The sequence below is a fragment of the Pipistrellus kuhlii genome, unplaced genomic scaffold, assembly GCF_014108245.1.
Source record: "Pipistrellus kuhlii isolate mPipKuh1 unplaced genomic scaffold, mPipKuh1.p scaffold_m20_p_1, whole genome shotgun sequence".
NCBI lineage: Eukaryota > Metazoa > Chordata > Mammalia > Chiroptera > Vespertilionidae > Pipistrellus > Pipistrellus kuhlii.
Genome location: NW_023425404.1, coordinates 70,683,920 through 70,698,133, shown reverse-complemented (window position 1 = coordinate 70,698,133; position 14,214 = coordinate 70,683,920). Strand labels below are relative to the sequence as shown.

Sequence of the window (14,214 nt, the reverse complement as noted above, 5' to 3'; positions counted from 1 at the left end):
TCTGCGGACTGAAAGGTCCCCGGTTCGATTCCGGTCAAGGGCATGTACCTTGGTTGCGGGCATATTCCCAGTAGGGGGTGTACAAGTGGCAGCTGATCGATGACTCTCTCTCATCGATGTTTCTAACTCTCTCTATGCCTCTCCCTTCCTCTCTGTAAAAAAAAATCAATAAAATATATTAAAAAAAAGAAAAAATGAAAGAAAAAAAAATCACATGATCATTTCAGTTGACACAGAAAAATCATTTAACAGAATTCAACACCCTTTCATAACAAAAAATACTCAACAAACTAGAAGTTGACTTATGGTGGAAACAGGGCCACTGTGATATAATTAGTTAAGCTAACATGAGGTCATACTGGAGTAAGATGAGTTCTTAACTCAATGACTGGTATAAGACAGAGACACACAGGGAGAGCCTAAAGGTTCCAGGAATTGGAGTATCACAGCTGCCAGAAGCAAGGAAGAGGCAAGGCAGGATTCTATCCAGTCTCCAAGAAAGTGTGACTCAGCTGGCTCCTTGATTTCACACTTCTAGCCTCTGACTGTGAGTGAATAAATTTTGGTTGTTTTAAGTTTCTCAGTTTGTAGGACTTTGTTATGGCAGCCCCAGGAGACTAATACAGAAGGGAACTTTTTCAATATACTAAAGAATATTTTTGAAAAATTCATAGGTAACATATGGTGAAAAAAAATCAAAGCTTTGCTCTAAAATAAAGAATAAGCTAAGGATGCCTGCTTTTACTACAGCTATTATGTAGTAAAAAATAGCAAAAGTGTGAGTCAGAGCAATTAGGCAAGAAAAAAAAAAAATAAAAGGAAGTAATACTATCTCTCTTCATAAAGGACATGACCTCAAATCCCAAAGAATACACACACACAAAATAGAGCTATAAAATTTTTTTTAACAGGTTGCAGACTAAAAGATCTTAACACAAAAATTAGTTCTATACACCAGCAACAAAAATTTCAAAAATGAAATTAAAAAAATTTTTTTATTTGGTAATAGGAGATTTGACTTTGGGTGGCCGGCACTCATGCAATATACAGATCTTCTGACATGGAAACCCACACCTGAAACCTATATGGTCATATTAACCAATGTCACCCCAATAAATTTAATTAATAATAAAAAACCTAAAAGGGGGGGGGAAATTTCTGTTTACAACATAATTCAAAAGAATACTAAATACCTAGGGATAAACTTAACTAAGGAAATGCAAGACTTGTACACTGAGAACTATTAAGCAGTAATGAGAAAAACTAAAATATCTACACTAATAAAAGAGAAAAATGCTAATTGACCGTACCTTCACTGCGCCCACAGCCAATCAGAGCAAGTATGCAAATTAACCCAACAAAGATGGTGGTTAATTTGCATACGCTAGGGAGGAGTGAAGACTGAAGACAGTTTAGAAGGAAGAGGGAGGAAAAGTGAAAAGCAAGGTGGCTGCTAGAGGGAAAGCACGAGCAACAGGGGCAGTGGCGTGTGCGGGGCGGGACAGGTAGCAATGGTGGATGCGCGTGGCCCCAGTGGCCGCTTGCAGGAATCTTCCTGCAAATGAGCTCCTAGTACCTAAATAAATGGAAAGGCCTCCAGTGGTCATGGACTGGAAGGCTTAATACTGTTAAGATGACAATATTACCAATAATCTCTATCAAAAGATATAGAATCGCTAAAATTAAAACACACACACATTCAGAATATAACAAATGTTGGCAAGAATGTGGACAAATATGAATTCCTGTACACTGCTGATGAAAATGTAAAATGGTGCATCCACTATAGAAAACAATTTGACAGTGCCTCAAACAAGTTAAACACAGAGTTACTATGTGACCCACAGCATTCCACTCCTAAGTTATGTACCCAAAAGATTAAAAACAGGTACTCAAACTGACTTATTTTGCTTAGTCTGATGCTCTCCAGGTAAACTGATGAACAAAAACAGATCCAGAGACAGAGAAGCACTGATCAGACTATCAAACCTCAGAGGGAAGGCAGGGGAGGCAAGGGGGAAGAGGTCAACCAAAGGACTTGTATGCATGCTTATAAGCATAACCAATGGACAAACACTAGGGAGGGTGAGAGCATGAGCGGGGGTAGGGGAACAATGGAAGAATAAGAACACATATGTATTAATCAATAAAGAAAAAAAAGAAAACAGGTACTCAAATATTTGTACATGAATGTTCATAGCAGCATTGTTCACAATAGCCAAAAGTTGGAAACAAACCAAGTGTCTACCAACTGAGGAATGAATACCGGTAAATAAAGCATGGCATATGTCCATACAATGACATGCTACAAGATAAATGAACCTCAAAAACATTATGTGAAGTGACAGAAGCCAGACAGACAAGAGGTCACATAAGGTATGATTCCATTTATATGAAATATCTAGAATAAGTAAAACCATAGAAACAGAAAGCAGGTTGATGGGTACAAGAGGCTGGGGCAAGAGGGGACTAGGTAAAAGTAGATGCACAATGGGTATAGAGTTTTATTTGGGGTGATAAAAAAGATAATTTAAGGGAATTCTGGGACATCATCAAGCATATCAACATTTGCATCATAGGTGTACCCAAAGGAAAAGAGAGAGAGAGAGAAAAAAAAAAAGAAAACCTATTTAAGAGAATAATAATGGAAAACTTCCCTAACCTAGCAAAGCATATCGACATATAAGCCCAAGAAGCACAGAGAATACCAAACAAGGTGAACCCAAAGAGGCCCACACCAAGACAAAGCAAGAGAAGAGATTAGTTACTTGCTAGGGAGCTGGGTGAAAAAAGTGAAGACTATTGGCTGATATCTCAACAGAAAATGTTCAGACTAGAAGGAACTGGGATAAAATATTAAAAGTGATGAAAAGCAAGGACCTTTAACCAAGACTACTTTATCCAGAAAAGATATTATCTATAATTAAAGAAAAAATAAGACTTTCCCAAACAAGAAAAAGCTAAATGAGTTCGTTACCACCAAACCAGGTGTAGAAGAAATGTTAAAGGGACTTCTTTATGAAAAAGGAAAAATAAAGATAAAAAATATGAATAGAAAATAGGCAATAGCTACATATCTATCAACAATTGCTTTAAATTTAAATGGATTAAATGCTCTAATTAAAAGAGAGTGGCTGAATGGATAACAAAACAATACCCTTACCAGGTACACATGCTATCTACAAGAAACTCACTTCAGATCAAAAGACACACACAGACTAAAAGCAAAGGGACAGAAAAAGATACTTCATAAAAATGGAAACAAAACAAGCTGGGGTAGCAATACTTGTACCAGACAAAATAGACTTTAAAACAAAGGCTATAACAAGATAAATAAGAACACAGTAATTCCACTTCTGGGTATTTCTAAAGAAACCTAAATAATAATTTGAAAAGATATATGCATTCATATGTTCATTGCAACATTATTTACAGAAGCCAAGGTATGAAAGCAACCTAGGTATCCAACAATAGATGAAGATAGGCATATAGATCAATGAAATATAAGTCCAGACACATTCGTGATCATGGTCAACTCATTTTCAAAAGTATGTCAAGGCAATTAAAAAAAAAAAAGGGACTTTGACAATGATATCCACATGCAAAAGAAATCAAGCTGAAAACCTTCCTTGCACCACCTATAAAAAAATAACTCCAAATGGATAAATAGATCTCATTATAAAAGCTAACATAAAACTCTTAGAATACCCTATATAATCCTATATAATAAAAACCTAATATGCTAAGTGTCCGACCATTCAACCAGTTGCTATGATGTGCACTGACCACCAGGGGCAGATGCTCTAGCCAGTAGGTTAGCTTGCTATTGGGGTCCAGCAGATTGGGACTGGCTGGACACGCCCTAGAGCCCCTCTGAGATCTCGCCCCCAATTGTGCACCAGTGGGGGTCCCTTAGCGGATGACAAAGATCCCCACAGGCCAGACCTAGGAACCCCACTGGTGCATGAATCCGTGCACCAGGCCTCCAGTATAGGAATAATTCTTTGTGATCTTAGATTAGGCAAACCTTCTTAGATACCATGCACAATGTCAAAATTTTAAAACTTTTGTGGCTGAAACAATACCATCAAGGAATTTTTTTTTTTTCCATCAAGGAATTTTAATAGACAACCTATAGATGAGAAAAATTTTACAAACTAAACAGGAAGACAAACAGCTCAATTTAAAAATAGATAAAGGATCTGAATAGGCATTTCTCCAAAGAAAATATACAATAGCTAATAAGCACCTGAAAATATGCTGTATATCATTTGTCACCAGGGAAATGCAAATTGAAATTATATGAGATACCACATTACACCTGCTCAGAATGGCTGTAATCAAAAAAGCGGAAAATAAGTTTTAGCAAAATTGGACATCTTAAATATTGTTGGCGGGAATGTAAAATAATGCAGCCACTTCGGAACACCAGACTGGTATAGTTTCCTCAAATGGTTAAATATAGAGTTACCATATGACCTAGCAATTTATTCAAGAGAAGTGAAAAACACATTCATACAAAAACTTATATAAGACTATTCAGCAGCACTATTATCAATAACCAGAAAGTGGAAACAACTTCAAATGTTCATTATCGAAAAAAGTTTTAGCAATAAAAATGAAATACTGATAGATGCTACAATATGGATAAACTCTGAAAACATGTTAACTGAAAGAAAGCAGAACAAGTAAGTCTATAGAGTCAGAAAGTTAAGGATGGGTGGGTGGGTTTGAGGAATAGGGAGTGATTACCTAATGGTATGGGGTTTCTTATGAGGATGATGAAAATGCTCTAAAATTGATTGTGCTGATGGCCACATAACTGAATACACGACTAGACTGTACATTTTAAGTCAGGGTTGGAAGACCATTTTTCTGCCAAGGGCCATTTGGGTTTTTATAACATCATTCGTAGTCCATACAAAAATTATCAACTTAGGGGGAGGGTGGGAGGGGGGCAAAAAAAAATCATTAAAATATGTAAAAAATAAATAAATTAATTAATTAAAAAAAAAATTATCAACTTAAAAATTAGACTGCTATCTTTAGTCAAAGATTTAATTAACCCACCCATAATGCCTTGGCAGGGCTAGACAAAAGGATTTTTTCGACCTTATATGGCCCTAGGGCCAGACGTTCCCCAACTTTCCTAAACAAATCAATTGTAGAGTATATGAATTATATTCAATAAAGTTGTTACAAAGACTTTTATAACCAAAGAAACTATCTTTCAAAAATGAGGATAATTACCTATTTAAAGCAAAAATTATAAACATGCATGTACTGAGATGTTTAAAACGTTGTACAATTAAAATATATAATAATAAAACGAGAGATAGGAAGGTTAAATATACTATTACAATGTTTTTAAACTACACATTATGGTGATACAATATTACAATATTTGAAGATGAACTGTGACTGAAGATGTATATTTTAAACTTAAGAGTTACACTAAAAATCTGAGATAGATAATAATCTGATATTGGAGTTAAAACAGAACTAAAAATATTCAATTAATCCAAAAGAAGGCAGGAAAAGAAGAAAAAGGGAAGGGACACATGGGAAAAATAGTAGAAAAAACAACAACAAGATGAGAGATTTAAAATCAATTATACTGATAACTACATTAAAAACTAATCAATAACATAATGAACACTCCAATAAAAACAAGTGGATTGTAAGACCCAATGAAATATTGTTTACAAGAAACTACATTAAATATAAAAGTTGAAAGTAAAAGGATAGAAAAGATATACCAATAAATACTACTAAAAAGAAAATACCATTGACTATGTTAATATTAGACAAAGCAGACTCCAGAACAAAGAATACTACAAAGCATAAAGAGAATGCTTCATAATAATAGGTCAGTTCATAAAAAAAACATAATTATAAATGCATATGCAACTAAAAGAATTTCAAAACACATGAAGCAAAGTTTAACAGAATTTTAAGGACAAATTTAAACAAACAAATTTATAATCATGACTTCAGATTTCAGTAGTACTCTTTAATTAAAAAAGTCAACAAGAAAATCAGTAAGGATATATGACTTGACCAAGACTCTATTTTTTTATCCTCACTCAAGAATATGTTTTCATATGTTTGAGAGAGAGAGGAAGAGCAAAATGACCAGCGATGTGAGAGAAAAACATTGACTAGCAACTGGGTATCAAGCCTGCAACCTGGGTATGTGCCCTGACCAGGAACTGAACCCACCATTTTTCTGTGTACAGATAATAGTCCAACTAGCTGAGTCACACTGGCCAGTGAGCTTGATTTTTTAGAAAGAATATGGGTATTCAGGTTTTTTTTTGTTTAGGATTTTAAAAATTGATTTTTAAAGGGAGAAAAAAAAGGGGGGGAAGGAGGAAGGGGAAGGGAGAGAGAAATATCAATGTGAGAGCAGAACACTGATCAGACATTCATAATTTTTTTAAAAATATGTTTTATTGATTTTTTATAGAGAGGAAGAAAGAGGGATAGAGAGTTAGAAATATTGATGAGAGAGAAACATCAATCAGCTGCCTCCTGCACACCCCTACTGGGGAAGTGCCTACAACCAAGGCATATGCCCTTGACCTGAATCAAACCCCGGACCTTTCAATCTGAAGGCTGACGCTCTATCCACTGAGCCAAACTGGCCTCGACCAGACATTCATAATTATTGTTATTTATTTTTTTAATATGTTTTATTGATATTTTTACAGAGAGGAAGGGAGAGAAATAGAGAGTTAGAAACATCGATGAGAGAGAAACATTGATCAGCTGCCTTCTCTGCACACCCTCCACTGGGGATGTGCCCACAACAAAGGTACATGCCTTTGACCGGAATCGAACCTGGGACCTTTCAGTCCGCAGGCTGACGCTTTATCCACTGAGTTAAACCGGTTAGGGCAATTATTGTTATTTTTTAACAGAAAAATTCATGAGTAAAATAAGTAATAAAAATCAAGTGTTACTTTAAAATATTAAAAACTTTCAAATTATATATTTAAATCGTAACTACCTATGAATAAATAGCATGATTTAACAACCAAGTTATTCTAAATTCCAGAATAAGGTGAATTTATTAACATTTTAACATTCGACTTAGCCACTTACTAAAGGGAAGTTTTACAAAAACATGCTGGCCAATAACAAAACTTCTCTCAGATATCAGATGGTTATATCTAGAGTTAATACTCAAGATGATCCTAATAATAACTATACATCTCTTTCAAAACTTAGCTTTAATGAATCATGAGCATTTTAAAAAACTGTTGGTGCAGCCAAAGTGAAAATTTAAATCAAACCTCGTGCAATGATATTTATATCCTACCTGTATCTTCAATGAATTCCACACATTTTTCAACAAATAGTGGTATGGGCTTCTCAGCTGTAACCAGATCCTGGAGGGGCATCCCAAAGTAATTACTTTCCCAATTTCTACGTGTTGGTGGATTGAAGTTCTTAGTTTTCTTCTTCTGCTGTAAGAAAACATATTCAAGTTAAAACTATTAAAATTTCCTTTAGAATAACATTAGTATTAAGCAAAATAAATATACATTTTTGTATCAAAAGAAGTATTTAAAAGCCACATCCAGCCCTAGCCAGTTTGGCTTAGTGGATAGAGCTTCAGCCCTTGGATAGAAGGGTCCCGGGTTGGATTCAGGTCAAGGGCACATAGCTTGGTTGCAGGCTAGTAGAGGCTTGTGTGGGAGGCAACCAATTGATGTATGTTTTTCTCTCTGTGTTTCTCCCTGTCCCTTCCACTCTTTCTAACAATCAATGGAAATATCCTCAGGTGAGGATTAACAACAACATATAAAAAAATAAAAGCAGTGAAAAATAATGAATAAATAAAAGCCACATCCAACCATGCCCATCAAAATGGTACTCATTAAATAAATTCTGATAAAAGCAGAAACTTAAGCAATGGTGAGATAAAAGTAAACAGAGAAAATAGATGAGTAGAAAAAAAATGTTTCTTTTGGAAAACAGTGGAAAACTGGATAGGTAGGAAGATTAGGAAAAATCATTTTTCAATGCCAACACAAAGGAGAAACTAGGAGTAAGCAATCCTTAATTCAGTTTAGGAGTGGTCTGTTAATTTTCTTTGGTCTTTAGGACATGTTATATGAGGTTTTGGGGTATGGCTGTATTTGTAAGAACATAACTTTAATTACATACAGTGAACCTATGTAACTCCACAGACTTTTAGCCCCATCATTTGACCCTTCTTTTCCCATTTGCCCCAACAAAAAATCAAACCACAACTTCCTAGTTCATAGGTCAATGCTCAACCACTTATCCACACCAGCAGGGCTATTTCTTCATATTTAAAAAATATGTTTTGGCTGATTTTAGAGAGGAAAGGAGAGGGAGAAAAACATTGATCAGCTGCCTCCTGCGCACTCTCTACTGGGGATTGAGTCCATCTACCTCAGCATGTGCCCCAAGCAACCTTTGTGCATAGGATGACATCCAACCAACTGAGCCAAGAAATAAGAGTCAGGGCCTATTTCTTAAAGATAATTTGCACAAGTAATAAACACAGCATTTTCACAATAAAAAAAAAAAAGTTACAGAGTTTTAACTTCAATCTAGCACTGGGAGAAAGTAGGTTTTAACCCAGGGAGAGAACATCTCAAAAGTACTGTCTGGAATTCAACAACCTCTGAAGAAATTGAGTTAGTCTTTTTGGAGTAGGGTATAGTAACCATTTCCACAGATGATTCTATTATGCACTCCCAATTGAGAGTATCTAAAATATAGAAAAAGGAAGTTTTCAGTAACTTATACATTTTAGAGCACCTTTACTGACTGCCATTATTCCTTTTTAGTCAATTTTATCTATAATTTTTTTTCTGGTATAAATAACCAACCTATTCACATTTGTCAAAAAGATCTTTACTGATTTACAAACAGGATAAAAAATATAATTTCTAAGCAGAAAAGTGTGGGTGGGTGGGGAAGAGAGCACAGGTAAAGCTTTCAATACCTAAAGCAACAATTCTCATCTTAATTTCCAATTCTTTCTGGAAGAGTCTCTCCTTTGGATGGATCCCCACTGTATTCTTCTAAGTCTCTGGATATCTTGAAAAATTAACTAAGTCCTTTCTTACTTTCAATTTCAGGTCGCTGCATCTAGCAAACCTCCAGAGCTCATAAAATCCAACTTCTAAATCCTCATGTACTATCACTCTCCAGTGTACGTGCAATATAATTACATGTTTGGAATGTTGTCATCAAAGTATTGCATGTTTGCTCTGGCTCTAGAACTAACCCACCAAGTCAAGTAGTATGTGGACCCTTACTCCTTAAATGACCCTTCCACTACCACCACCACCACCACCACCACCAAAATAGTACAATATGGAAGGTAGTGGAAATAAACAGACTATAATTTCAAAACTGAGATAGGAATACATTGACTGAGTCCTCTCTTAGGAGCAGTAAAGTACTTTCTAACCTACAAACTACTAGCTGCTCCCATCTGACCCAGTAATCCCACTTCTAGGAATATATCCCAAGAAATCAGAAACACCAATCAGAAAGGATATATGCACCCCTATGTTCATAGCAGCACAATTTACAATAGCTAAGATTTTGAAACATCCTAAGTGCCCATCAGCAGATAAGTGGATTAGAAAACTGTGGTATATTTACACAATGGAATACTATGCTGCTGTTAAAAAGAAACTCCTACCATTCGCAACAGCATAGATGGACGTGGAGAGCATTATGCTAAGCGAAATAAGTCAGTCAGAGAAAGATAAATATCACATGATTTCACACATTTGTGGAATATAATAAATAATATAGACTGATAAAAAACAGAATCAGAGTCACAGAAGCACTGATTAGACTGTCCAGTATATGAGGGAAGGTAGAGTAGAGGGTGAGGGAATAAAACATCAACCAAAGGACTTGTATGCATGCATATGAGCATAACCAACTGACACAGGTGTGGGGTGGGGGAGAGGAGGGGTCAGAGCATGTGCTGGGGTTTGGGGTGACTGGGGAGAGGTCAATGGGGGAAATGGAAAATTATGTAATACAATAAACAAAAAAAAACTTAAAAAAAAAAAAAAAACCCCTGCCTGGACTCTCAATTTTTTAAATATAATATATCAAAGAGTCTGGAATATGAAATCCTCCCTCCCCCCAACTAGTGGGCGGAGTTATGACATTACTGGCATCTGCCACAGAGACATCCCCAATTCATTGAACCACCAATCAGCGCGTGCTGAACTGCCCTGGAGCCCACCCCTTCCTGTTCCGCCCTGGGTCCAACCCTTTCCTGTTCCTCCCCTCAAAATGCTCACCTGACCCTCCACGTGCTGCTCTCTCCATCTCCATCTGTGGAGGCAGCCCAGGTGGGTCCTTTCTCCTCTCCCCACTCCTTCAATTCTGAATTATCTACCTCTGTGATGAGTCCTGCTCATTACTGGGGAATAAACTTTAATGAAAAAAAATAAGTAACTTTAAAAAACATGTATATCCTCGGGTGAGGATTAAAAAGAAAAATGAATGAATGGAAGTAGAGGCATTTACTTCACCAAACAGATGACCTATATATATATATATAAAAGTCCAGCAACTGAACAGTGGAAAAACCAGAACAACCAGTTGACTTGTTGCTATGATACGCACTGACCACCAGGGGGCAGATGCTCATTGCAGGCACTTCCCCTTGGTGGTCAGTGCGCTCCCACAGTGGGAGCGCTATTCAGCTGACAGGGATGAGCGGCTGCTCCCGCAGTGGGAGCAGTCATTAGCAGGCCCAGGATGAGGCTGAGTCTCTGCACATATCAAATACCTGAGACAATCCAGATTCTGCCTGACCCATCAGCTGATGCAGGCCCTCTAACGTGTGTTCTAGAAAGAGCGCAGGGGGCTGGCATAGGCAGATGGCAAGAGGAGATGTGACTGTGGACTCCACGGGGAGGCTGTCCTGATGGCTGAGGATCCTGGAGCACAGATGCTCTGAACATTCCTGATGGTGTCACTGACCTGACATCACACATAAAGGACATTCACTGAGTGGCTCTGGGGTACAAAGCTTTCTGCCAGGTTCCTCCAGGACACAGAACACACTTTTACCCAAGACATTACCCCAAAATATCAGCTCAGACTAATTTCCTCATTCAGCAGTCCTCGGGGGGACAGGGGAAGGGGACGAGGGGAGGGGGGAGGAGTGTTGGGGGGAGGGAGATATCCACAGCCACTCAGGGATGAGTGCCAGTCCCACAGAGTATAATCCCCGGAGGCCACACACACCCACATGCACGAATCCGTGCACCAAGCCTCAAGACTATTGTGAAGAAAAAACATCTCACTGTGTCATTTAATTAGTAACACATACAAAACATCATATGATTATGTGTCAAAATAATTAGACATAGGCTTAAACCCAGACTTTAAAAGAAAGAACTTATAAAAGAAGAGATGAGGTTGGGAACATTTCAGGATTTAGAAAGAATCTAGTCTAGCCAAAACCAGTTTGGCTCAGTGGATAGAGTGTCAGCCTGCGGACTGAAAGGTCCCAGGTTCGATTCCAGTCAAGGGCATGTACCTTGGTTACGGGCACATCCTCAGGAGGGGGTGTGCAGGAGGCAGCTGATTGATGTCTCTCTCTCATCGATGTTTCTGACTCTCTATCCCTCTCTTCCTCTCTGTAAAAAAATCAATAAAAATATATTAAAAAAAAAAAATCTAGTCTATCCACAGTTCACTCACTCTTCTAAACATACCATATACCAATATAAGCTCTCAGAAATTACTAGAATTTGCCATTTGTTTATTGCTTAGTATACCCGGTGGAGTAAAAGTAGGTTCAGTTGTTAATACTCAAAACAGAGTTTATTCTGTTATTATTTATTAACTAGAGGCCCAGTGCACGAAATTCGTGCATGGTGGGGAGGTATCCTTCAGCCTAGCCTGCACCCTCTCTAATCTGGGAACCCTCAAGGGATGTCTGACTGCTCATTTAGGCCTGATCACAATCCAGGACTGCTGGCTCCCAACTGCTCGCCTGCATGCTTTCCTGATTGCCTCTAACTGCTTCTGCCTGACAGCCTGATCACCCCCTAACCACTCCCATGCCAGCCTGATTGATGTCTATCTGCTCCCCTGATGGCCTGTTTGCCCCCAACTTCCCGCCTCTTCCAGCCTGGTCACCCCTAACTGCCCTCCCCTGCAGGGTTGATTGCCCCCAATTGCCCTCCCTTGCAGGCCTAGTCCCTCCCAACTGCCCTCCCCTGCTGCCACCTTGTGTCCACATGGGGGCAGGATCTTTGACCACATGGGGGCGGCCATATTGTGTGTTGCAGTGATGGTCAATCTGCATATTACTCTTTTATTAGATAGGACAGAGGCCTGGTGCACAGATGCAGGCTGGCTGGTTTGCCCTGAAGGTGTCCTGGATCAGGGTGGGGGGTTCCCTTGGGGCATGGAGTGGCTTGGGCAAGGGGCCTGTGTTGGTTTGCAGGCCAGCCACCCCCTCCCCCCCACCCAAGTTGAGGCCCTGGTATCTGGGGTTTATTTATCTTCTACAATTGAAACTTTGTAGCCTAGAGCAGAGCCAAGCCTCCTGCTCGCTCCATGGCAGCAGCCATTTCTGTTGAAATTTATATATTTTCTATAATTGAAACTTTGTAGCCTGGAGTGGAGGCCTTGGCGGGCCAGAGCTGCAGAAGCTTGGATTCCTCCATTGCCTGGTGCAACCCTAGCCTCCTGCTCTTCCAGCTCCATGGCTGCCACCATTTCTGTTAGAATTTATTTACCTTCTATAATTGAAACTTTGTACCCCTGAATGGAGGCCTGGGCCTGCAAGGATGTTTGGAAAGCTTGGCTTTCTCCATTGCTAGGGGAACCCAAGCCTCCTTCCTGCTCTCTGTGGCTGTGACCATTTTGGTTGCGGTTAATTTGCATACTCACTCTGATTGGCTATTGGGCATGGCTGTTGGGTGTGGTTTGTGGGTGTAGCGAAGTGATGGCTAATTTGCATATTAGTTATTAGATAGGATTATTGTATTCCTTATAAACAACTGTAAACCTATTTAAAAAAATATATTTTATTGATTTTGTACAGAGAGGAAGGGAGAGAGTTAGAAACATCGATGAGAGAGAGTGATCGATCAGCTGCCTTTTGCACACTCCCTACTGGGGATATGCCTACAACCAAGGTACATGCCCTTGACCAGAATTGAACCCAGAACCCTTCAGTCCCCAAGCCGACGCTCTATCCATTGAGCCAAACCAGATTTGGCTGTAAACCTACTTTTGCCCCACCCTGTGTATTACGAATTTGGTAATATTATATGTATAATCTAATCATTACAACAGATAGCTACTATTTCAACACACCTGGAACTAAAAACTATGTATAGGAATTAATAATGAAGGTAGGCAAGGGCCACATTGCAGATGGTTTTAATGCCTAATTAATCTGAATTTTATACAGTGGCTACATACATGTATTTTGCAGGGAGAGAGATTAGAAATGTTTATTAACAGTATCGCCCAGAAGCAACATTCAGTGTGGCTTTATAGGTTGGGTGTCACCTGTGCACTGAAAGGTTGCTGGTTTGATTCCTGGTCAGAGCTCATGCATGCTTTGTGGGCTCAATCCCCGGGAGGGGGTATGCAAGAGGCAGCCAGTTCTCCCTCTTGTCATGTGTTTCTCCCTCTCCCTAAAAATTAGTTTTTAAAAATTTAATTTAAAAAAGGTACTGTACCAACGATGATGGTGAGAATATGGCGAAATAGTAGCAATTATACATTGCTGGTGGGAATTTAAAATAGTATACCCACTCTAGAAAAGTTTCTTGTAAAAATAAATATAAAATTAGCATATGACCCACAAACTGCACTCTTGGGGTTTTATCCCAGAGAAATGAAAATTTATATTTATATAAAAATCTGTCCTTGATTGTTCATAGCAAATTTATTCATAATAGCCCCAAACTAGGAATAATACAGATGTCCTACAACAGGTTATAAAGCTGTGCTATATTTATACATGGAATATTACTCAGGAATAAAAAGAAACTATTGATATATATATATATATATATATATATATATATATATATATATCTCCAGCGACTGAATGGTGGAATGACCTGAACTTGTCTAAATCTCAAAGGAATTATACTGAATTAAAAAAAAAAATCAATCCTAGAAAGTTACATGCTCTATGATCCCATTTATATATCATCCTGG

The 14,214-nt window shown here is 38.3% G+C and overlaps 1 protein-coding gene across 9 annotated transcripts in view; it reads right to left on the bottom strand.

Annotated features, from left to right (window-relative positions):
* The window catches only part of ARHGAP5 (Rho GTPase activating protein 5), a 74,698-nt gene that overhangs the window by 23,010 nt on the left and 37,474 nt on the right, over positions 1–14,214 (bottom strand). For 5 of the 9 annotated variants that reach the window (XM_036451306.2, XM_036451323.2, XM_036451297.2 and 2 more), the window contains one exon: positions 7,325–7,472. In XM_036451306.2, coding sequence (XP_036307199.1) covers positions 7,325–7,472 — 148 coding nt within the window. Of the gene's footprint in view, positions 1–5,783; positions 6,328–7,324; positions 7,473–13,406; positions 13,677–14,214 lie in introns of those variants that run through there. The other 4 variants (XM_036451316.2, XM_045585275.1, XM_036451331.2 and 1 more) reach the window with 3 other exon arrangements.